Source organism: Aquarana catesbeiana, linkage group LG11 (genome assembly GCF_042186555.1).
Source record: "Aquarana catesbeiana isolate 2022-GZ linkage group LG11, ASM4218655v1, whole genome shotgun sequence".
Classification (NCBI taxonomy): Eukaryota; Metazoa; Chordata; class Amphibia; order Anura; family Ranidae; genus Aquarana; species Aquarana catesbeiana.
Window position 1 is genome coordinate 3,490,694 of NC_133334.1, and position 25,409 is coordinate 3,516,102.

Here is a 25,409-nt window from a genome sequence, read left to right on the forward strand (position 1 = left end):
TGAGGCCGTGCCCGAAGCGTGGCGAGCGAAGCGAGGGGCCCTCTTACAGGCGGCGTGTACAGCTGATTTACAGCGATTCAGCTTCGGCTATTTCCGCCGGCTCGTACTGCGCAAGCGCTGCGCCTGTGCAGTACAGGGGGGTCCTTATCCGCCGAGGGGAACTTTCTCGGCAGAACACCGGCGCTCTACTGAAAAGTGCTCGCGCATGCGCACATTGTAGGAGGCTTTTTTCGACGGGAGATACCATTTCACGGCCACAATTGAATACTATGCTAACAGCAGTTGTCAGATTGTGCCCCGCTGTTGCAGGGCGGGTTGTGGGTGTGTTGAAGGGTGGGTTGTGGGTGTGTTGAAGGGCGGGTTGTGGGTGTGTTGAATGGTGGGTTGTGGGTGTGTTGAAGGGCGGGTTGTGGGTGTGTTGAATGGCGCGTTGTGGGTGTGTTGAAGGGGGCAGGTTGTGGGTGTGTTGAAGGGCGGGTTGTGGGTGTGTTGAAGGGCGGGTTGTGGGTGTGTTGAAGGGCGGGTTGTGGGTGTGTTGAATGGTGGGTTGTGGATGTGTTGCAGGGCGGGTTGTAGGTGTGTTGCAATGGCGGGTTGTGGATGTGTTGCAGGGTGGGTTGTGGGTGTGTTGAAGGGGGTGGGTTGTGGGTGTGTTGAAGGGGGCGGGTTGTGGGTGTGTTGAAGGGCGGGTTGTGGGTGTGTTGTAGGGCGGGTTGTGGGTGTGTTGCAGGGCGGGTTGTGGGTGTGTTGCAGGGTGGGTTGTAGGTGTGTTGCAATGGCAGGTTGTGGGTGTGTTGAAGGGGGCGGGTTGTGGGTGTGTTGAAGGGGGCGGGTTGTGGGTGTGTTGAAGGGGGCGGGTTGTGGGTGTGTTGAAGGGCGGGTTGTGGGTGTGTTGCAGGGTGGGTTGTGGGTGTGTTGAAGGGCGGGTTGTAGGTGTGTTGCAATGGCGGGTTGTGGGTGTGTTGAAGGGCGGGTTGTGGGTGTGTTGCAGGGTGGGTTGTGGGTGTGTTGAAGGGCGGGTTGTAGGTGTGTTGCAATGGCGGGTTGTGGGTGTGTTGCAGGGCGGGTTGTGGGTGTGTTGCAGGGTGGGTTGTGGGTGTGTTGAAGGGCGGGTTGTAGGTGTGTTGCAATGGCGGGTTGTGGGTGTGTTGAAGGGCGGGTTGTGGGTGTGTTGAAGGGGGCGGGTTGTGGGTGTGTTGAAGGGGGCGGGTTGTGGGTGTGTTGAAGGGCGGGTTGCGGAAGTGTTGAAGGGGGCGGGTTGTGGGTGTGTTGAAGGGCGGGTTGTGGGTGTGTTGAAGGGGGTGGGTTGTGGGTGTGTTGAAGGGGGTGGGTTGCGGGTGTGTTGAAGGGGGTGGGTTGCGGGTGTGTTGAAGGGGGCGGGTTGTGGGTGTGTTGAAGGGCAGGTTGTAGGTGTGTTGCAATGGCGGGTTGTGGGTGTGTTGAAGGGGGCGGGTTGTGGGTGTGTTGAAGGGCGGGTTGCGGGTGTGTTGAAGGGGGCGGGTTGTGGGTGTGTTGAAGGGCAGGTTGTAGGTGTGTTGCAATGGCGGGTTGTGGGTGTGTTGAAGGGCGGGTTGCGGAAGTGTTGAAGGGGGTGGGTTGTGGGTGTGTTGAAGGGCGGGTTGTGGGTGTGTTGAAGGGGGTGGGTTGTGGGTGTGTTGAAGGGCGGGTTGTGGGTGTGTTGAAGGGGGTGGGTTGTGGGTGTGTTAAAGGGCGGGTTGCGGGTGTGTTGAAGGGGGCGGGTTGTGGGTGTGTTGCAGGGCGGGTTGTGGGTGTGTTGAAGGGCAGGTTGTAGGTGTGTTGCAGGGCGGGTTGTGGGTGTGTTGAAGGGCAGGTTGTAGGTGTGTTGCAATGGCGGGTTGTGGGTGTGTTGCAATGGCGGGTTGTGGGTGTGTTGAAGGGCGGGTTGTGGGTGTGTTGAAGGGCGGGTTGCGGGTGTGTTGAAGGGGGCGGGTTGTGGGTGTGTTGAAGGGCAGGTTGTAGGTGTGTTGCAATGGCGGGTTGTGGGTGTGTTGCAATGGCGGGTTGTAGGTGTGTTGCAATGGCGGGTTGTGGATGTGTTGCAGGGCGGGTTGTAGGTGTGTTGCAATGGCGGGTTGTGGGTGTGTTGAAGGGCGGGTTGTGGGTGTGTTGAAGGGGGTGGGTTGTGGGTGTGTTGAAGGGGGCGGGTTGTGGGTGTGTTGAAGGGCGGGTTGTGGGTGTCTTGAAGGGCGGGTTGTGGGTGTGTTGAAGGGCGGGTTGTGGTTGTGTTGCAGGGCCGGTTGTGGGTGTGTTGAAGGGTGGGTTGTGGGTGTGTTGAAGGGCGGGTTGTGGGTGTGTTGAAGGGCGGGTTGTGGGTGTGTTGAATGGTGGGTTGTGGGTGTGTTGAAGGGCGGGTTGTGGGTGTGTTGAATGGCGCGTTGTGGGTGTGTTGAAGGGGGCAGGTTGTGGGTGTGTTGAAGGGCGGGTTGTGGGTGTGTTGAAGGGCGGGTTGTGGGTGTGTTGAAGGGCGGGTTGTGGGTGTGTTGAATGGTGGGTTGTGGATGTGTTGCAGGGCGGGTTGTAGGTGTGTTGCAATGGCGGGTTGTGGATGTGTTGCAGGGTGGGTTGTGGGTGTGTTGAAGGGGGTGGGTTGTGGGTGTGTTGAATGGGGCGGGTTGTGGGTGTGTTGAAGGGCGGGTTGTGGGTGTGTTGTAGGGCGGGTTGTGGGTGTGTTGCAGGGCGGGTTGTGGGTGTGTTGCAGGGTGGGTTGTAGGTGTGTTGCAATGGCAGGTTGTGGGTGTGTTGAAGGGCGGGTTGTGGGTGTGTTGAAGGGGGCGGGTTGTGGGTGTGTTGAAGGGGGCGGGTTGTGGGTGTGTTGAAGGGGGCGGGTTGTGGGTGTGTTGAAGGGCGGGTTGTGGGTGTGTTGCAGGGCGGGTTGTGGGTGTGTTGCAGGGTGGGTTGTGGGTGTGTTGAAGGGCGGGTTGTAGGTGTGTTGCAATGGCGGGTTGTGGGTGTGTTGAAGGGCGGGGTGGGTGTGTTGAAGGGGGCGGGTTGTGGGTGTGTTGAAGGGGGCGGGTTGTGGGTGTGTTGAAGGGCGGGTTGTGGGTGTGTTGAAGGGCGGGTTGCGGAAGTGTTGAAGGGGGCGGGTTGTGGGTGTGTTGAAGGGCGGGTTGTGGGTGTGTTGAAGGGCGGGTTGTGGGTGTGTTGAAGGGGGTGGGTTGTGGGTGTGTTGAAGGGGGTGGGTTGCGGGTGTGTTGAAGGGGGCGGGTTGTGGGTGTGTTGAAGGGCAGGTTGTAGGTGTGTTGCAATGGCGGGTTGTGGGTGTGTTGAAGGGGGCGGGTTGTGGGTGTGTTGAAGGGCGGGTTGCGGGTGTGTTGAAGGGGGCGGGTTGTGGGTGTGTTGAAGGGCAGGTTGTAGGTGTGTTGCAATGGCGGGTTGTGGGTGTGTTGAAGGGCGGGTTGCGGAAGTGTTGAAGGGGGTGGGTTGTGGGTGTGTTGAAGGGCGGGTTGTGGGTGTGTTGAAGGGGGTGGGTTGTGGGTGTGTTGAAGGGCGGGTTGTGGGTGTGTTGAAGGGGGTGGGTTGTGGGTGTGTTGAAGGGCGGGTTGCGGGTGTATTGAAGGGGGCGGGTTGTGGGTGTGTTGCAGGGCGGGTTGTGGGTGTGTTGAAGGGCAGGTTGTGGGTGTGTTGCAGGGCGGGTTGTGGGTGTGTTGAAGGGCAGGTTGTAGGTGTGTTGCAATGGCGGGTTGTGGGTGTGTTGCAATGGCGGGTTGTGGGTGTGTTGAAGGGCGGGTTGTGGGTGTGTTGAAGGGCGGGTTGCGGGTGTGTTGAAGGGGGCGGGTTGTGGGTGTGTTGAAGGGCAGGTTGTAGGTGTGTTGCAATGGCGGGTTGTGGGTGTGTTGCAATGGCGGGTTGTAGGTGTGTTGCAATGGCGGGTTGTGGATGTGTTGCAGGGCGGGTTGTAGGTGTGTTGCAATGGCGGGTTGTGGGTGTGTTGAAGGGCGGGTTGTGGGTGTGTTGAAGGGGGTGGGTTGTGGGTGTGTTGAAGGGGGCGGGTTGTGGGTGTGTTGAAGGGCGGGTTGTGGGTGTCTTGAAGGGCGGGTTGTGGGTGTGTTGTAGGGCGGTTTGTGGTTGTGTTGCAGGGCCGGTTGTGGGTGTGTTGAAGGGGGCGGGTTGTGGGTGTGTTGAAGGGGGTGGGTTGTGGGTGTGTTGAAGGGGGCGGGTTGTGGGTGTGTTGAAGGGCGGGTTGTGGGTGTCTTGAAGGGCGGGTTGTGGGTGTGTTGAAGGGCGGGTTGTGGTTGTGTTGCAGGGCCGGTTGTGGGTGTGTTGAAGGGGGCGGGTTGTGGGTGTGTTGCAATGGTGGGTTGTGGGTGTGTTGAAGGGCAGGTTGTAGGTGTGTTGCAATGGCGGGTTGTGGGTGTGTTGAAGGGCGGGTTGTGGGTGTGTTGAAGGGGGTGGGTTGTGGGTGTGTTGAAGGGCGGGTTGCGGGTGTGTTGAAGGGGGCGGGTTGTGGGTGTGTTGAAGGGCAGGTTGTAGGTGTGTTGCAATGGCGGGTTGTGGGTGTGTTGCAATGGCGGGTTGTAGGTGTGTTGCAATGGCGGGTTGTGGATGTGTTGCAGGGCGGGTTGTGGATGTGTTGCAATGGCGGGTTGTGGGTGTGTTGAAGGGCGGGTTGTGGGTGTGTTGAAGGGGGTGGGTTGTGGGTGTGTTGAAGGGGGTGGGTTGTGGGTGTGTTGAAGGGGGCGGGTTGTGGGTGTGTTGAAGGGCGGGTTGTGGGTGTCTTGAAGGGCGGGTTGTGGGTGTGTTGAAGGGCGGGTTGTGGTTGTGTTGAAGGGGGCAGGTTGTGGGTGTGTTGAAGGGCAGGTTGTGGGTGTGTTGCAGGGCCGGTTGTGGGTGTGTTGAAGGGGGCGGGTTGTGGGTGTGTTGCAATGGTGGGTTGTGGGTGTGTTGAAGGGCAGGTTGTAGGTGTGTTGCAATGGCGGGTTGTGGGTGTGTTGAAGGGCAGGTTTTGTCTGTTGCAACCCGCCCTGCAACACAGACAAAACCCGATCTTGAGCACATTGTAAGCCCACCCCACACAATATGACAAATACGTTGTCCCTCCGCTGTTTGCAAAGCTTTCAGTTGTGGCCGTCAAATGGTATCTCCCATTGAGAAAAAACCTCCTACAATGTGCTCATGCGCTATGGTGACGTCACGCCAGCTGATCAGCAAATCAGCTGTTGTGCCTTTCCATACTGCGCATGCGCGGGCACACCGGCTCTCCCCTTCCCCCACCTCACACACACACACTTCCCTGCTCTTCTGACCCTACTTGTCAGTATCTCATGTCCTGCAAACAAATCTGTCCTTTATCCCAACATGAAAGGCTACCTGCTTATCTGCACAAACTTTCCTCAGACCTCAGCTCCGCTCACCTCTCTCTCTGCAGTGTCAGCACAGGCTGTGCTCCGGCTTCTCTCAGCAGGGCACTGGAGATCGAGGTGGGGGGGTGGATCGGAGGGCTGGAGGGTACAGAGCGAGTGTGCAGGAGATCACTGGGGGAGATTTACTCAGAAGGACAGTCGGTGCTGCTCTCTGGGTGGTAGGGAGAACGGAAGTGACGGTCCACATTAAGCCCCACCTACCGTCCTCCGGACCCACCAATCATGTGCAACCAGGTGGAATGGAATCATGAATGATTTGATGTAGAGTGTAAACAGGATGCATGGCCTGCGCCCTGTTTACACTCCAAACACTGCCCAATGAAACTTTTCAGCTGATTACAGCAGTCAAGCTTCTAGTGGACGGCTCAGTGTCCGGTGACCGGATGCTCTTAAAGGGCCACTTTTTTCTTTCTTTACCCCCCCATGTCCAGCTTTGGGGGAGGCGGTGCCCAAGCGCTCCCTATTGACGGGCTGCCACTGCACCCAGGTGACACCCACCAGAGGGGTGACACCATGCAGCCACGGACAGGGGAGTAAAGCGGAAGCAGGAGGCAGCGGTGGCTGCAGGCCTCCGATCCCAGGGCTCACTTGGCAGAGCAGGATGGAGGCTTTTGATGCGTGGCTTTAGAAGCCTTTGCTACACAGCTGGTAAAAAGGGGATGATGTGGGCTTCTCTCTCCCCCACCACCTTCCGCCTCTCTCTCCCCCCTCTCTCTTCTCTCACCTCCCTCACTCTCCCCCCCAACACTCCCCCCTGTCCTCTCTCACCTCCCTCTCTCACCTCCCTCACTCTCCCCCCCCACCACTCCCCCTCTCTCTCTCACCTCCCTCTCTCACCTCCCTCACTCTCCCCCCCCCACCACTTCCCCTCTCTCTCTCCCCCCTCTCTCTCTCTCATCACCTCCTCACCTCTCCCCCCCCCACCCACTCCCCCTCTCTCTCTCTCTCACCTCCCTCTCTCACCTCCCTCACTCCCCCCCACCACTCCCCCTCTCTCTCTCACCTCCCTCTCTCACCTCCCTCTCTCTCCCCCCACCACTTTCCCTCTCTCTCTCCCCCCTCTCTCTCTCTCTCACCTCCCTCACTCTCCCCCCCCACCACTCCCCCTCTCTCTCTCACCTCCCTCTCTCACCTCCCTCTCTCTCCCCCCCACCAACTTTCCCTCTCTCTCTCCTCCGCCTCTCTCTCTCCCCCCCCTCTCTCTCTCTCTCTCTCTCTCTCTCTCCTCTCCCCCCCCCTCTCTCTCTCTCTCATCTCCCTCACTCTCCCCCCCCCACCACTCCCCCTCCTCTCTCTCACCTCCCTCTCTCACCTCCCTCTCTCTCCCCCCACCACTTTCCCTCTCTCTCTCCCCCCTCTCTCTCTCTCTCATCTCCCTCTCTCTCTCCCCCCCACCACTCCCCCTCTCTCTCTCCCCCACCACTTTCCTCTCTCTCTCACCTCCCTCTCTCTCTCCCCCCCACCACTCCCCCTCTCTCTCTCACCTCCCTCTCTCTCCCCCACCACTTTCCCTCTCTCTCTTTCTCTCCCCCTCTCTCTCCCTCTCAACCTCCCACTCTCTTCCCCACCACTTACCCCCTCTCTCTCACCTCCCGCTCTCTTCCCCCACCACTCCCCCTCTCTCTCTCACCTCCCTCTCTCACCTCCCTCACTCTCCCCCCCACCACTCCCCCCTCTCTCTCTCAACCTCCCTCTCTCACCTCCCTCTCTCTCCCCCCACCACTTTCCCTCTCTCTCCCCCCCCCCTCTCTCTCTCTCACCTCCCTCTCTCTCTCCCCCCCCCACCACTCCCCCTCTCTCTCTCACCTCCCCGCTCTCTCCCCCACCCCCACCACTTACCCCCTCTCTCTCACCTCCTGCTCTCTCCCCCACCCACTTTCCCTCTCTCTCTCTCTCCTCCTCTCACCTCCCTCTCTCCCCCCACCACCTTCCCTCTCTCTCTCTCCTCTCTCTCTCTCTCTCTCTCTCACACCTCCCTCTCCCCCCACCACTTCCCCCCCTCTCTCTCACCTCCCCTCTCTCCCCCCCACCACCTTCCCTCTCTCTCTCTCTCTCTCTCTCTCTCTCTCTCACACCTCCCTCTCCCCCCACCACTTCCCCCCTCTCTCTCACCTCCCTCTTTCTCCCCCCACTGCTTTCCCTCTCTCTCACATCCCTCTCTCTCCCCCACCACTTCCCCCTCTCTCTCACCTCCCTCTCTCCCCCCACCACCTTCTCTCTCTCTCTCTCTCTCTCTCTCTCTCTCTCTCTCTCTCTCTCTCTCTCTCTCTCTCTCTCTCACACCTCCCTCTCCCTCCACCACTTCCCCCCTCTCTCTCACCTCCCTCTCTCTCCCTCCACCACTTTCCCTCTCTCTCACGTCCCTCTCTCTTCCCCACCACTTTCCCTCTCTCTCCCCAATCTCTCTCTCACCTCCCTCATCTCCCCCCAGCACGTTCCCCTCCTCTCTCACCTCCCTCTCTCTCCCCCACCACTTTCCCTCTCTCTCTTTCTCTCCCCCTCTCTCTCCCTCTCACCTCCCACTCTCTTCCCCCACCACTTACCCCCTCTCTCTCACCTCCCGCTCTCTCCCCCACCACTTTCCCTTTCTCTCTCTCCTCCTCTCACCTCCCTCTCTCTCCCCCCCCACTTCCCCCTCTCTCTCACCTCCCTCTCTCTCTCTCACACCTCCCTCTCCCCCCACCACTTCCCCCCTCTCTCTAACCTCCCTCTTTCTCCCCCCACCACTTTCCCTCTCTCTCCCCCCACCACTCCCCCCTCTCTCTCTCACCCCCCTCTCTCCCCCCCCCCGCTTTCCCTCTCTCTCACGTCCCTCTCTCTTCCCCACCACTTTCCCTCTCTCTCACCTCCCTCTCTCCCCCCCCCCCCGCTTTCCCTCTCTCTCACTTCCCTCTCTCTTCCCCACCACTTTCCCTCTCTCTCCCCCAATCTCTCTCTCTCACCTCCCTCATCTCCCCCCAGCACGTTCCCCTCCTCTCTCACCTCCCTCTCTCTCCCCCACCACTTTCCCTCTCTCTCTCTCCCCCCTCTCTCCTCCCTCTCTCTCCCCCCACCATTTTCCCTCTCTCTCTCCCCCCTCTCTCACCTTCCCTCTCTCTCCCCCCACCACTTCCCCCCACCACTTCCCCCCCTCTCTCTCCCCCCACTACTTTCCCTCTCTCTGTCTCTCCCCCTCTCTCACCGCCCTCTCCCCCCACAACTTTCCCTCTCTCTTCCCCCTTCTCTCTCTCACCTCCCTCTCTCTCCCCCCACCACTTTCCCCCTCTCTCTCCCCCCACTACTTTCCCTCTCTCTGTCTCTCCCCCTCTCTCACCTCCCTCTCTCCCCCACCACTTTCCCTCTCTCTCTATCTCCCCTCTCTCTCTCTCACCTCCCTCTCTCTCCCCCACCACTTTTCCTCTCTCTCTCTCCCCCCTCTCTCTCACCTCCCTCTCTCTCCCCCCACCACTTCCTCCCCTCTCTCTCACCTCCCTCTCTCTCCCCCCACCACTTTCCCTCTCTCTCCCCCTCTCTCTCTCACCTCCCTTTCTCTCCCCCACCACTTTCCCTCTCTCTCTCTCCCCCTCGCTCTCTCACCTCCCTCTTTCCCCATCACTTTCCCTCTTTCTCTCTCCCCCTTTCTCTCACCTCCCTCTCTCTTCCCCCACCACTTCCCCCTCTCTCTCTCTCTCTCTCCTCCTCTCACCTCCGTCTCTCTCCCCCCACCACTTCCCCCCTCTCTCTCACCTCCCTCTCTCTCCCCCACCACTTTCCCTCTCTCTCACCTCCCTCTCTCTCCCCCCACCACTTCCCCTCTCTCTCCCATCACCAATCCCCCCCCTCTCTCTCACCTCCCTCTCTCTCCCTCCACCACGTTCCCTCTCTCTTATGTCCCCCTCTCTCCCCCACCACTCCCCCCCTCTCTCTCTCTCTCTCACCTCCCTCTCTCTTTTCCCCACCACTTTCCCTCTCTCTCTCTCTCTCCCCAATCTCTCTCTCTCACCTCCCTCATCTCCCCCACCACGTTCCCCTCCTGTCTCTCTCACCTCCCTCTCTCTCCCCCACCACTTTCCCTCTCTCTCCCCCATCTCCCTCTCACCTCCCTCTCTCTCCCCCCACCACTCCCCCCTCTCTTTCACCTCCCTCTCTCTCACCTCCCTCTCTCTCCCTCCACCACTCCCCCCTCTCTCTCTCGCCCCCTCTCTCTCACCTCCCTCTCTCTCCCCCCACCACTTTCCCTCTCTCTCTCCCCCTCTCTCTCTCACCTCCCTTTCTCTCCCCCACCACTCCCCCTCTCTCTCTCTCACCTCCCTCTCTCTCCCCCACAACTTTTCCTCTCTCTCACCTCCCTCTCTCTCTCCCACCACTTTCCCTCTCTTTCTCCTACTCTCTCTCTCTCACCTCCCTCTCTCTCCCCACCATTTTCCCTCTCTCTCTCCCCCATTTTCCCTCTCTCTCTCTCCCCCCTCTCTCTCACCTCCCTCTCTCTCCTCCCACCACTTTCCCCCTCTCTCTCTCCCCCCTCTCTCTCACCTCCCTCTCTCACCCCACCTCTGAAGAGGTAGCGATCTAAATGGAAGAGGTGGAGCCTAAAGAGGAAGGGGTGGAGTTTACAGATGAAGGGTGTGGGTATTAATCAGGAAGGGGTAAGACGAGGGTGCCAAATTTTAGTCTTTCCAAGGGCAGCACAAAGCCAAAATACACCACTGATGAGGGGTCAGAGAATGCTGTGTGTGAGAGGCTGAAGGAATAGTGCAGAGGCAGAGAATGCTCCTCACTGACATACAGGTGGGGTATGCAGGAAAATTGCCCCCACTTGGTAATAAGACCTCAGAATTGTTGGATGCACATTGACCAATCATCACCCCTGTATGGAGGAGCCTGCTCATCTTATTGAACTTAGTTGTGCCACCAGTGTGAGTGAAGAGGTGTGCTGGAAGTGTGCTGGTGGCATCTCTTGGTGTTTAGAGTCCGGGCACTTCACCCAACCAAACACCACACCTTCTATATGACAGATGGGTAGTTATTATGAAATCTATGGTATATAATGTAAAATAATAATAGATATTACTGACCTGTCACTGTGAGGGTGAGATTCCTTGACAGTTGAGTCTGCAGAGATCGGTGATTGATAATACAGGAATAGATGTTCCCATTGTCTTCTATCTTGGGGTTCAGGGTCAGTAGACTTGTCACATTGTACGTCCCGTCTGAATTCATAAGTACATTCTTCACACAGGTACAGATCTCCAGGACCTCACAGTCAGAAGAAACCTTACGATATTGACTCCAGCGTATGGAAATATCTTTTGGATAAAAATTGTGAACTTCACACATCACCGTCTTCTCCGCCCCCACCTCTATGGCTGTATTTTCTGGTGCCACATCAGCCGATGGACGAGCTGTACAGAGAATAATCATTATTAATATAATCTGCAGAAAATACAGAGATCACATCCACAGACTGTGCAGATTATACCAAGAAGAACCCATTGTAATGGTGGATTAGATAGAAATGACACAGGAGACCCTCCAGTCAATAGATATGGTCACTGGGCTCCCCCTAGCCTCTCACGTCCACCACTAGAGGGAGGAATTCTCTGGGGGAGATTCCCCATAAGCAGTGGCGGCACTTGTGTTTTTTGGGGGGGTCGGCAATCAACCGAACACCCCCCCCCCGGTGGCCAGCATCACAACACTTTTCCAGCACACACCACCTCCCCGGGCCAGCGGCACACCAGTAATTCAGCCCCTCCCCCTCCCCAGCAGCCAGCAGCGCTTAACGGCATCCCCCCGCCCGCTGTCTGCCCGGCTATTACCCCATCTTAGTGGTGGGCTGCAGGTCAGGCAGCTGGTGACGGACAGCAAGCTGTGTCCCAGGCAGCGGCTCCTGTGTCCTCCCTCTCATAGAGTCTCTTCTCTCCTCCTCCTATGCGTCCAATAGGATCACCTGTCCTTTCAGCCATTAGGGTGACGGGTGTCAGACCAGCTTCCCGATTGGCCGGGAGGAGGATCAGTGTGGCAACAATGAGTATTCATTAATTATCGTCGCACAACTGGGTGGACTCAGGGTGCAGGGCTCTGCGCCTAGAGCTCACCCTTTTTTGAAGCCGATTAGAGCCTCTGGCTCTAACCACGTGCTTCAAACCCCCCACCCCCCATTGGAATCCATGCATCTGGTATCCCTGTATGTAGATCAGGGGCCGGACACATGGATGGGGGGGTGGTTTCTGTGCATCCCTAATGCATAAGCTGCCACTAAATAAGGGCTGATTTACTAAAGGAGGGGTGAATGTTCTCTCAGGAAAGGTTACTTCAATGTTCCAATGATGTAAAAAGAAAATTCCTGTTTACTTCTTTCATCCGCACATGATTGGGTATTCAAAGTGAACACAGCAACAATTCATAGAGTGGACACTCTCAACTCTCTTAGTAAATCAACCCCAGAGCCATATAACACAGTATGGGGGAAAGGAGGGGCAATGTCACCATCACTCACCTGACACCTGTAGGGTAACTTTACCCTCTACTTTATCCGGAGTGCTTATCACTGTACAGGTGTATTCCCCCTCATCAGAGAACTGAATGCGGGGGATGTGGAGCTCGGCGTTTCCTTTTGGGATCTCTGTATTATCCATGGAACTTCCCGGTCTGAATACTGTCACCTGTCCATTATTATATTCATACACATTGTACTCAGTGTTATTCTCTGATGTCCTCCTCCATAGTACTGCAATGGCACTCCCAGGATTTAGACCGTATATATCACAGTGAATGGTGACATCCTCATCTCTCAGTACTGACACAACTGATGTTCTCATTGTCACCCTCAGAGCCCCTATAAAATACAAATCAAGTTATTTTTACCCAAAAACTGGGGAAGAAAATATCATTATTATATCTATATCAGATTGGATACATTCTGAACTCATGCAGCTTTTATCATCTATGTAATATGTTAACCTTCCTGGATTGTCCTTGAAAACCTTTTTCCATTACCTTCATGTACTTATCAGTCATGTCCATCCTTTCTCTCCTGTCCTCAAGTTTGTACATAACTAAGCTACTATGATGGTCTTAAAAAGGTTTTCAAATGGGGGGGCATGCACATAAATGACCTGAATGGCTGTACTCTATCCCAGCTCTGCACATCCTGGGTGTTTATGGCAACCTCCTGAGCTGTACATGTTCAGGAATCTACCTCTGCGACATTTTAGAGGTAGTGAGCCGTGTGAGATCCTCCTTGTACCATGGGGGGCAGCCAGGCAAAGCTGGGTGTGACAGACCCAATCGGGGCAGAGACTTTTTGGGGGGGGACTGCAGGCTAGCCTCTTGCCTACTGACTATGGGCCCTGGCATTTAAGGGAGCACTATTCTTTAAGAGGTATGTGCCTGGGGGACCTTTGGAGTTGTTTTACTTTGGATTCAAGTCCATCTTTCTCTGAAACACACAGACTCTGAGAAATGGAGGACCTGAATACAGATTTGTGGAATCTGTGTTTTGTTGAGGTACAGACAGCCCAAACCAGCATAGACTACTTCAAACCCTCCTAGACTCAGAGACTAAGAGCAGAAGATTATAACCAGCTCAAAACAACCTGGAGGGATCTCCTGCTGTGTAATCTGTTTATTAAGGTGTTAAATGTTTACTGTTATAATGTGTACCTGTTTGCCTATCCTGTCCAGGTGTGAAGTGTCTTTCTCCCATTGTGTAATTTCCCCATTGCGTGCCTCCTAGGTTTGCATTACCATTGTTAATTGAGTAACCTATTGTTTCTCTCTAACGGCTAATCCTCCTGGAGATTCCTTCAATGGGGCTGTTTTCCCCAATGTGTTTTATATTTGTTTTCATTGTTCATGTGGGGACTGCCCCTATTTTTGAAGTGTATAAAAACCTATAGTTCTGTTCAATAAACAGTCATTCCTTTGGTTTTACCTTGACATTCTTGTCTGTGTACATTGTTTGCGGTAAAGGGCTGGTATTAGCTCTCGATCTGCTGGATGGGTTTGGAGGGCAGGAAGCTCCGTTTGGCGGAGTTACCCAGTCAGGGTGCCAAGCGGTCCATCACACTGGTTTTTAACACAAAACCCATCACAGGAATGCAGCCAAGATGATAGCACCAAACCCTCTGAATGACAAGAACATACGCCAATCTATGAAGGACTCGAATAGCTCTGTCAGAAGCCTGTAAAATTTCCTTCTATCTTCTCCCAAAAAATCTGGAATTGCGAGAGGCAAGCTTACCACCACTGTGAAGAAGCTCTCCTCTGATCTCAGACAAGATATTAAGGCTTTGGGCCAGCACGCAGTCCTTCTAGAAAATCTCATAGTAATGCCCCAACTACTTTGGATGGACATTCGAATGATCTTGAGGAACTGCAGAGAAATCTTGATACATTCTGTTCTCAGTTTGAAGATGCGGAAAATCAATCCAGCTGCAGCAACATCAGAATTTGGATCCTTACAGGAAAGCATAACTGACCTCCACATCTCAATCCTAGCTCTGCTGCAAAAACTGGTCCCTGATGTTTTCGGTCAACTGTCTAGAGCTAGATTACATTCAACAACCCCTTACCCACAGGCTGGCAGATGCACCCCCCTCCAAAGACGTGGTTCTAAAATTCCATTTCTTATAAAAAGTACTACAGAAGCTCAGGACTTATCCTTCCAAGGGCATACTTACCAAAAGTATGCAGGCCTAGCACAATCTAAAAATCTCAAGAGAAGAGCCATGAAGCCATTCCTTCTGATCCTGCAATCACAACATGTCAGGTATCTTTAAACTCCAGTTTGACCACCAAGGTACCCACTATGAAGCTTCCACAATTATGGATCTTTAGAACTGTCTCCATTCTCTAGGACTGGCCCCCCATGCCGACGACAAAGAGGATAGAGAGGCCAGGACAACCCTTAGTGAGCCCAAAAGAACAGCCCTTCAGGAACTGGAGGTCACAGGGACCTTGAACACCTCCACTCTCAGGTCTTCAGGCCCTCCACAGATAGAGGAGTATCCTTTTTTTCTGCTCTCTTTGCACCCTTCCTCCCTTACTTTTAAACCTGTGATTTGAGGGTCCTTTTTTCACTTGCAGGATGAGGGCATTCCTACCTCCTAATTTGTACTTGTATTACTGGTTAACATTTGTCACCTTTTATAGCCTTAATTGCACTTAGGATTGCACTGACTCCTTAGTTGTTCCCACTTTATACATACAATTCATGGAGCAACCTACCACTCTTTGAGCCTTATGCCACCCTTGGACATCATGCCACTGACCGTCCCCATCTGGCACTATATTCCTGGCATCCATTACGCTTGTTGCTGACTGCAAACTGTTTGACCACACATTCACAGCTGTTTCCCTAGTTTACCTCTGTGCCCACATGCTGCTGGCTCCTGTTTGGTTTATAGATTATTGCATTTTCTGGTTTCCTGGCCATGCCACTTAACTCTACTTCCTTGCTGAAAAATAAATTACTCCTCGCTGAGGTGGACATGGTGCTTCTGTACTTTGATTGTGGTTTCCTAATCAGGATGTTAGTGTAGCACCCTGGAGTTTAGGCAGGTTTGCTCCTCACAAATTTGCTTACCTGGAGTAGTTATCCTGGTTGATTGCTAGAGATCTATTGATTTCTCCCTAAGTTTGGCTTTGTTGCACTTTTCTCTTCTACCACTAGGTGGCCGGGCACTTGGTGGTACTAGATACGAGAAGGGCAATGCAAGGTCAGGTTATGAGTATATGGGGTATCTCAGCCATATCTGGCTGCTAGGCTGTCTGAGGGCCTGTCCAGAAGCAAGAGAGAGCGCAGGGTTGGGACTGTGGCTTGCAGTCCAACCAAAAGTGATGGTCCTGTCGAGAACCTGTCGTGGTCGGAGGTAGAGGGGAAGCTGTCGCCAGTAAGGGACTATCCACCTTATTACCAGGGACCACAGTGAGTAACAGAAGCAAGTACCGGAGCAGTATTCTCACCAACCGGGGACGGTGAAGAATCTGGAAACTTCAGTGGGAATCAAGCCAGGGACCCAGCCAGCGGAGGTGACGCTTGAAGAGCAGCCTTGTGTGTCAAGCCAGGGACCAAGCAGACCAGCGGGGGGTGAAGCTTGAGAGGTATCTAGAGTGCCAAGCTAGGGACCCAGCAGAGAAGCGGGGGTGACACTTGAGGAAGATACCACTGTTTAGATTTGAGGAGCTCAAGGGATTCAGTGGCAGTGAACCAGTGGGTCTAGTGAGAGACCGGGAGCTCAGTGTACTGAAGAACTACAGGGAGTGATTGTAGTGAAAGTGAAGGAACTGTTAAGCCTTGTGTTTGGAACTGTTAAAAACTGTTGCCAAAGGAGACAGTATTCCTAGACATGCAGATGTGGCGTCTTGCTGGATACCTTTCCCTGCATGCATAGGCGTGCGCACAGGGTGTGCCAGGTGTGCCTGGGCACACCCTAATCGCCTTGTGTGGTGCATATTCCCCCCTGTTTAGACCACTGATATTTCATCCCCAAAAAAAATGTTACAAAAGAAAACTAGAAAAGGTACAATTTCTGGGGAAATTGTGAAAGTGTTCTTGCCTCTACAACTGGAGTGGGCGGAGTAACTGGGTGGGGTGGAGTGGCTTGAGTAACTGTGAAAAGTGTTAAAAAGCTTAATATTTTAAAAAGTATAAATAGTAGTAAAAAAGTTCCATCATTCGCTGAAAGAGCTGAACATTTTTTTCAAAAGTAATTTTTTTTTTCAAAAATGAATTTTTTTTAATCAAAAATGATTTTTTTTTCTTCAAAAATGATTTTTTTTTTCAAAAGTAATTTTTTTTTCAAAGGTAATTTTTTTATTTCAAAAATAATTTTTTTTTCGAAATTATTTTTTTTTAAAGTAATTTTTTTTTCAAAAATAATTTTTTTTTTCAAAAATAATTTTTTTTTTCAAAAATATTTTTTTTATTCAAATATATTTTTTTTTCAAAAATAATTTTTTTTTTAAAAGAAATTTTTTTTTCAAAAATAATTTTTTTTTCAAAAATAATTTTTTTTTTTTCAAAAATATATTTTTTTTTTTTCAAAAATATATATTTTTTTTTTTCAAAAATTATTTTTTTACTTTTTTCAAAAAAATTTTTTTTTTTTCAAAAATATTTTTTTTTTTACATGCGGCGGTCATAATGTTTTGGCTAATCATGGGGTGGTCATAATGTTTTGGCTGATCATGGGGTTGTCAGCTTTTGTCACTTCCCACTCTAGTTTTGAACATTTCGCCATTCATTCCTATGGGACCAATTTCGCCGCAAAAACTTCATTTCGTGGACCATTCGGCAAAACATTCCACAAAGTAATAACACATCAATCGGGAACAATCCGCTCGTTTCGGTATATTACTTGTCTCTGTAGTGTGAAAACTGTGGGAGGAGTCTACAAGCATTATCAAGTCTAGCAGATGAAGTCACATGCATTTGGGGTGTCTCAGCATCTTGTGTTTACAACCACTGTTTCCTAGCAACGCTCATGCCCTGTTTATGCTTCCCAAATACTGCTTCATCAAAACTGCCCCATCAGAATTACCCCATCAAAACTGCCCCATCATATTCCTCTATTATAAATCAGTACATGGTGTGTCTGTCCCCTCCCCCGGGCTCTGTAATCAGCTGAGATGCTCCAGCCACCTTCCCCCCCTGTGTATAACAGAAGCTTTGGTAACCATGGCAACAAAACAAACACTAACAGTACACTCTGATTAATGGCTAAAATTTCCTGAAATGACCTCTAAACAAATGGCCGTATTTTAAAAACTATACATCCTACAGCGAAGATCTTTATATTGTGAGAATCACAAGACCCAGACCTAGATTTTGATGTATAGTATGTCTCTGAAATATTAAAAATGAAGGCACAGTCGCAGTTTAGAAATTGCCCTTCAAATTTGGAGGGGGCTAGAGTGTAGTTTCAATGAATGTCAATGGACGGCGTGAGTTGCAAACAAATGGTCATATTGTGAAAACTATCAGGACTATGGCTTAGCCGTGGACATGTTTAGTGGCAGCAGGGATAGCTGAACGTTTTGATATAAGATTTGTGTAGGTGGGCTTGAAAATGAGGGAGTGGCGGCAGTTTAGAAATCATGTTCTGATTTTCCAGCTTTTGTCATCTCCCACTCTAGTTTCCCCATTCATTCCTATGGGACCAATTTCGCCGCAAAAACGACGATATTTCGTGAACCATTCGGCGAAACGTTCCACAAAGTAATAGCACACCATTCGGGAACAATCCGCACGTTTCGGTATATTACTTGTCAATGTAGTGTAAAAACTGTGGGAGGAGTTAGGGTGGTAAATTTGGCTATAATAATAAGAATAATATATATGTGAGATAACAGTAAGTGGTCTTGCTATGCAAGAACACTTAATAATTAAAAAAAAAATAAAATAAACAAAATTACACTGTCCACTGCCCTACTGACACCATCAGTACATATACACATGCATATGTATTTGGGCTTTGGGGTGCACACCCTAATGCAAGAGGCTGCGCACACCTATGCCTGCATGGCTGTTCTACTGAAGTCTCTGAGTCTCCCAATTAATCTTGCAACTACCTAAAGGTGTCCTCGCCCTAACCCTCTCTCCCAAAAAGGTTTGTTAAGAGAAATAAACTTTCTTTTGCATCCAAGAAGTGTCTGGCGTCCAATAACTTTAACAACTATACACCCACCATGCCTCACAACCCACTACATACAGAAGGATGTCAGCTATCCCTGGCCCTGGAGGTTATCATTAGATCAGAGGAGGCCTGGGACCTTGCTACATTTGGCGCCCAATGTGAGGCTAAGGTGTTATCTCTGCAGCCGTCGCCCTTAGCAACCGGCCTCAGCTTCATTGGGATTTTGTCTGGCTCCGTGGGAAGGTGGCAAGTAACCTTTACACTTCTAATGGACTGTTTTGTCGTGTGTACTACCAATGTGGGGAAGAACCATCAAGTCTCACTGTTTAGGGGAGAGGATCAGCCTGGTCTTTTGACACTTCCCGCCAGCGCTGTGAGGCTTAATACAGACTCCAAAATGGACTCCAGTACAGTTCGGGCGTGCCAGAGCATGAAAAAGGCGGGCGCCACAATTCCCAGAAAACATTTGCACCAATCTGTTGGCAGGGGGAGGAGTTCCCACTCTGCAGAGGAGGAAAAGGAAGTGCTGTCATGTATGTCTGATTGTGGGTTGAAGAGAAAGATGGCGCAGTTCGTGAGTGAGATGGCGGATTGGAGAAAGTACGCTCCCTGTGTTTGTTTCGGTCCGAGCGACGTGAAACCTGTCCTGACTGATACCGGAGTGCGGTAAACATCGAAGGGCAAGCTTGCCTTGTATACGGCTGGAGGCTACGAGTCTCTGGGACTGATTTGTGAAAAGTGTTCTGGCCTGACCATGCAGTTGAGGCCTTGGATCGTCTGTGGATGCTGTGGAGAGCATCTGTTTGAGGTTGTCCCTCCAACTTTACCTCCATGGATCCTACAAGTTGATTGGGATAAGAATGTTGCTATCCCAGCTGGGAGTGATGTTCAGAGCCCGCCGGTTATCACCAGAGTTGTGCAGGAGGCTGCTACCCCTGCCTCAGTGACTATCCCAGGACCCAGTGCTCCTCGAGGCCGCAGTCGGGCCCAGTTGCTCGCCCTGATGTCCGAGCCACCCGGGAAGAAAGTACCAGAGCCAAGTATTGCCAGCGGGAAGTGAGAGTGGTGTGCCTGTGGGGGAAGTGATGCCAGTGGCTGTCAAAGGGGATGCCATTGTTGTACCAGTGAAGGCGCGTGCCAAGCGCAACTACATCCCGACAGAAGAGTGCTCCACTATTTCAGATTCAGACATTCCGTCTGAAGGTCTATCGAAACTCTTTTCCGACATGTTGACATTGATATTTCACTGTTCATATAGTGATGTGGTGTTTTGGTAGCCTGTTGTAGCTGGTCGGTGACAACGGGCTTGCAGCTCACAGACAATTTGGGCTGTGTACTTCCACCCCATGCTGAGTGGTTTTCTTTGCACCTACTTGCCATACGTGTGACAGCATAGAAGTGCGTGTACATGAATGGCAAGTAATGGAAAAAGGAAAAGTCCTGAAAGTTGCACATCTCTGCAAAACCCCGTAGGAAAATGTATTGCCCTGTACACACGATAGGATTTTCCGACAACAAAATCCATGTTTTTTTTCCGACAGATGTTGGCTCAAACTTGTCTTGCATACACACAGTCACACAAATCTTGTCGGAAATTCCGAACGTCAAGAACGCGGTGACGTACAACACGTACGACGAGTTGAGAAAAATGAAGTTCAATAGCCAATGCTGCTCCTTCTGCTTGATTCACAGCATGCGTGGAACTTTTTCGCTTCGGAATTGTGTACACACGATCAGAATTTACAACAACGGATTTTTTTGTCGGAAAATATGAGATCCAGATCTCAAATTTTGTGTGTTGGAAATTCCGATGGAAAATGTCCGATGGAGCCCACACACGGTCGGAATTTCCGACAACAAGCTCCCATCGAACATTTTCTGTCGGAAAATCCTATCGTGTGTACGGGGCAAAAGACAGTCTCAGCCTGGGCTTCAACCAGGCCATGCCTCCAATGCATTTTACTCCACCCAGTCAGCCTAGTCATGGGGTCCTCATGACTAAGCTCCATGGGAGGAGTGAAACTCGTTGGGGACGTGGCCTGGTTGGAGACCAGGCTGAGACTGTCATACACTTTCCTACGGGGTTTTGCAGAGATGTGCAACTTTCAGGACTTTTCATTTTTCCATTACTTGTTTCTCTCCAACATGCACTTCTATGCTGTGTGACTGGGGTGACTAAACAGCTTGTCTTCAGGGCAACCTCCTCAGTTTATGTCTATGTGCTGTAGCTCTTTGTTCCTTGCACCTACTTCATTGTAGTGTTTTGCTCCAGGTAAATCTATTTAATGGGTTTTGCTTATTAGTTTTGTCATGCATCCCCCTTCTTCCTCTGTTCCCTCCCATCTCATCCTCTTTTCCATCCCCCTTCCTTCTCCTAACCCCTCCCCCTTCGCATTTTGCCCTTTGACCCCTTCTCTCTTTTCCCTTCCCCTCTTCCCACACTCTTATTTATTACATTTTTCATATGGATCACCTAAGAAATGTCTTTTTTCTACAACCGGTTACATTTAGGAATTGAATTGTTTACCTAATTTTTCTGTATCAGGAAGTCTCCTTTGGCCAGGATGACCCATGTCCGCCCCCGTAGTTTTTGGACCGAAGTTGGTTTTTCCCCGGCATCAGCAACCAGATACAATGCACTCGCTGCATTACTTTACTGGAGAACCAACTTGGTTTTCCAAAGTGTCTCTGTTTTGCTTTTTGGCTTACTCTTTGCTCCTCTTTTTCTTGGTTCCTCCTCACTGTTCTGGCTTCTCATTAGGGGTGCAACGGATCGTCATCGATCCGTGATCCGATCCGCGGAGGTTGATCCGTACGAGACAGCCGCGATCCGCGGAGTGCTCTGTGGCCTCGGCCATAGGAAAGGCCGCGGCTTTGGCCTAGCTCCATCTTGGTACACCCGGCGGCCGTTTAGCACGTGTTCGCTCCATCATGACGCCGGTTCCTCTCTCCCCTCTGTGTACTGATCTGTACAGTGGAGGGGAGAGATCGGATGGCAGCAGTGCCAATACGCTGCAATGCCCTGCCAATACTCTGCAAAGCCCTGCCAATACTCTGCCAATATACCCGCCAATACCCTGCCAATATACCCGCCAATACTCTGCCAATAGGGAGATTGTGGATATTACAGTGAGGGAGATTTTTTTTTTGTTGATCCGAAAATGACCCGAACCATGACTCCTGATCCGAGGAACGATCCGAACCGTGAGTTTTTTGATCCGTTGCACCCCTACTTCTCATCTTTTCTATTCCTGTCCATATCCCCACACCCTCCTCCTCATTTCCTCACCCCTTTACACCAGAGGCCACAAGCTGTGTAGGAAGTGACTTTTTACCTATTTGTTTATATCTCATTTCTATTGGTTGTTCTTTAACACCCAAGACTCAAATCACCTGTGGGTGGGGCGGGGTACCCGGTGCAGAGAGGATGGCACACACCGAGACCAAGATGACTTATACATTCTTGTATTTGTCAAAGTGGTATGGAAGAACGGTTAAACAGTACTTGTAGCAACACAGTTGGTATCACTAGTATTAATATTTGCAGTAACAGGTGCAGGAATAATGTTTTACTCCGCCACAGAAGAATCCCCAACAGTGGGCGGGTACATGCAAAAATGGCACAGGAGGTAGTGTAGGGAACAGCAGTCCCACTGAGTATACCAGCAGATCACACAGCTGTGCAGAGCCATCTCTTCAGGTACAGTAGGGCACACTATAGGCAAGGCCTACTTTACCTAGACAGCATCTTCAGGAAGGGTGGCTGACTGGCAGAGTAGCACATTCAGCTAGCAGTTCAGGAAGGATAATAAGAAGGTGGCTGCAACAGGTCCGGCAATCAGTGCTTGAGAGATATGTGACATTATCCCTACACTTGCCCTCCCCATACTGGAAACTTTCCCTGACACTACATCTCTCTCCAGAAAATAAGCAGCTTCCTGTCCCTACTCTATCCACTTCCAAATGAGAGCCAAATGCCAGCAGGGTTCCTTAATTATAAGGGTTTCCCCATCCAAGGTTACTGGGGACTGCAGCATCCAGTCGAACAGCTGCACTACCAGTGATGCGTTTGGTGGCTGAGGTCTCTCTCTCCTTGATTGAGCCTTATAGACCCACAGGATGAGAATTCCATAGTTCCACTCTGATGTGGAGTACTGTTGACACCCTCTGATTGGATGATCCATTGTTATACTACCATACCGTGCCATGCCAGATCTCCTATAATTTGGGGTCGGCGTTTGTGGTAAGCAGCTTGATTTACCTAGGTGGTGGGTTCACGGATCACATTTAGTTACAGCAGCTCGTGTGGACTCCATTGTTTGAGCACACTGGACAAACTTTGAATAGATCTGAATTAATTGATACATTATATTACCAAAAGTATTGGGACGCCTGCCTTTAATGGCATCCCAATCTTTGGGGATTAGGTCAGGGGTTAGTATCGGGGATTAGGTCGGGGGTTAGGTTAGTATCGGGGGTTAGGTCGGAGATTAGGTTAGTATCGGGGATTAGTTCAGGGGTTAGGTTAGTATCGGGGGTTAGGTCAGGGGTTAGGTTAGTATCGGGGATTAGGTCGGGGGTTAGGTTAGTATCGGGGATTAGGTCAGAGGTTAGGTTAGTATCGGGGATTAGGTTGGGGGTTAGGTTAGTATCGGGATTAGGTCAGGGGTTAGGTCAGTATCGGGGATTAGGTCGAGGGTTAGGTTAGTATCGGGGATTAGGTCGGGGGTTAGGTTAGTATCGGGGATTAGGTTGAGGGTTAGGTTAGTATCGGGATTAGGTCAGGGGTTAGGTTAGTATCGGGGATAAGGTCGAGGGTAAGGTTAGTATCGGGGATTAGGTCGAGGGTTAGGTTAGTATCGGGGATTAGGTCGGGGGTTAGGTTAGTATCGGGGATTAGGTCGGGGGTTAGGTTAGTATCGGGATTAGGTCAGGGGTTAGGTTAGTATCGGGGATAAGGTCGAGGGTAAGGTTAGTATCGGGGATTAGGTCGAGGGTTAGGTTAGTATCGGGGATAAGGTCGAGGGTAAGGTTAGTATCGGGGATTAGGTCGAGGGTTAGGTTAGTATCGGGGATTAGGTTGAGGGTTAGGTTAGTATCGGGATTAGGTCAGGGGTTAGGTTAGTATCGGGGATAAGGTCGGGGGTAAGGTTAGTATCGGGGATAAGGTCGGGGGTAAGGTTAGTATCGGGGATTAGGTTGAGGGTTAGGTTAGTATCGGGGATTAGGTCGGGGGTTAGGTTAGTATTGGGGATTAGGTCGGGGGTTAGGTTAGTATCAGGGATTAGGTCGGGGGTTAAGTTAGTATTGGGGATTAGGTTGAAGGTTAGGTTAGTATCGGAGATTAGGTCGGGGGTTAGGTTATTATCTGGGATTAGGTTAGTATTGGGGATTAGGTCAGGGGTTAGTATCAGGGATTAGGTCAGGGGTTAGGTTAGTATCAAGGATTAGGTTGAGGGTTAGGTTAGCATTGGGGAATAGGTCGGGGGTTAGGTTAGTATCGGGGATTAGGTCAGGGGTTAGGTTAGTATTGGGGATTAGGTCAGGATTAGGTTAGTATTGGGGATTAGGTCGGGGGGTTAGGTTGGTATCGGGGATTAGGTCGGGGGTTAGGTTGGTATCGGGGATTAGGTCGGGGATTAGGTTAGTATCAGAGATTAGGTCGGGATTAGGTTAGTATCAGAGATTAGGTCGGGATTAGGTTAGTATTGGGGATTAGGTTGGGGGTTAGGTTGGTATCGGGGATTAGGTCGGGGATTAGGTTAGTATCGGGGGTTAGGTCGGTGTCAGTGATTAGGTTGGGGGTTAGGTTAGTATTGAGGATTAGGTCGGGGGTTAGGTTAGTATCAGGGATTAGGTTAGTATCGGGGATTAGGTCGGGGATTAGGTTAGTATCGGGGGTTAGGTCGGGGGTTAGGTTGGTGTCAGTGATTAGGTTGGGGGTTAGGTTAGTATCGGGGATTAGGTCGGGGGTTAGGTTAGTATCAGGGATTAGGTTAGTATCGGGGGTTAGGTCGGGGGTTAGGTTGGTGTCAGTGATTAGGTTGGGGGTTAGGTTAGTATCGGGGATTAGGTTGGGGGTTAGGTTAGTATCAGGGATTAGGTTAGTATCGAGGATTAGGTCGGGGGTTAGGTTAGTATCAGGGGTTAGGTTAGTATGAGGGATTAGGTCGGGGGTTAGGTTAGTATCGGGGATTAGGTCGGGGGTTAGGTTAGTATCAGGGATTAGGTCAGTATCGGGGATTAGGTCAGGGGTTAGGTTAGTATCGGGCATTAGGTCAGGGATTAGGTTATGGTGAATATACACTGCGCTAAAAAGAAAATACTAAAAAAATGGAGCAGCTACATACGGAGTGACAGCAACCATGAAAATACCGTGGAAAAAAATGTAGCGCATATACTGTGCAAACCCACAAAAAGAGGGGAGTATTAATATATAATAACACCATCAATAAAATAAATAACTCGTGAGTCTCTCAATATAAATGAATGAAGTGCAAATAAGTTAACGTCATAAAATTGAAAAATGTCCCACTGGTGAAGGTGAGTGAGTATATACAACGACTGATGTTCAAACACAGGCAAATATTTAAATCCCCCAGGAGGAACACATCCATCGGCTGTATAAATCTTGATAAAAGTAGTGTATAGAAAACTCTTACCAGATGAACTGGACTCCCTTGTCAGCGACAGGGAATTACTAAGGCAGGGTGCCCCTCAGGGCCATGGGAAGGATATCCCGACTCTGGAACCTTCTGGGTCCGACTCTGCAATGATCTCCTGGGGCCGCCAGGTAGATTCTCACAAAGGATGGCCAAGGCACAGATCAGAGGGAACGTGACATCTCACATGAAGCTGAAGTGGAAGCTGGATTTTCTCTCTATGTATGCCCCAGTAGAAGGCCGATTGGTCGAAACGCGTCAGTCGCTTTCAGCATCCTCCTTGTTGCCCATTTTGTTTTTATCGTTTGTGATCACATCTTTTATTATAATCAGGCTTTTTAGCAATAAAAAACCCATCTTTTTTTATCTGCACTATGTGGAGGCTTTTTATTTTTGCTCCACATACCACCTGAGAGAAAATCCAGTTTCCACTTCAGCTTCATGTGAGATGTCACGTTCCCTCTGATCTGTGCCTTGGCCATCCTTTGTGAGAATCTACCTGGCGGCCCCAGGAGATCATTGCAGAGTCGGACCCAGAAGGTTCCAGAGTCGGGATATCCTTCCCATGGCCCTGAGGGGCACCCTGCCTTAGTAATTCCCTGTCGCTGACAAGGGAGTCCAATTCATCTGGTAAGAGTTTTCTATACACTACTTTTATCAAGATTTATACAGCCGATGGATGTGTTCCTCCTGGGGGATTGAAAGATTTGCCTGTGTTTGAACATCAGTCGTTGTATATACTCACT

At 51.3% G+C, this 25,409-nt stretch overlaps 2 protein-coding genes across 2 annotated transcripts in view; both read right to left on the reverse strand.

Moving 5' to 3' along the window:
• NUCB2 (nucleobindin 2) overlaps positions 1-25,409 on the reverse strand; it is a 202,963-nt gene that overhangs the window by 100,641 nt on the left and 76,913 nt on the right. The gene's annotated exons all lie outside the window — the stretch shown is intronic.
• Positions 1-25,409, reverse strand: part of LOC141111809 (hemicentin-1-like) — an 89,168-nt gene that overhangs the window by 61,696 nt on the left and 2,063 nt on the right. The window contains exons 2-3 of the mRNA XM_073603952.1: positions 11,860-12,198; positions 10,436-10,762 (exon numbers count right to left, since the gene is read on the reverse strand). Coding sequence (XP_073460053.1) covers positions 10,436-10,762; positions 11,860-12,198 — 666 coding nt within the window. The remainder of the gene's footprint in view (positions 1-10,435; positions 10,763-11,859; positions 12,199-25,409) is intronic.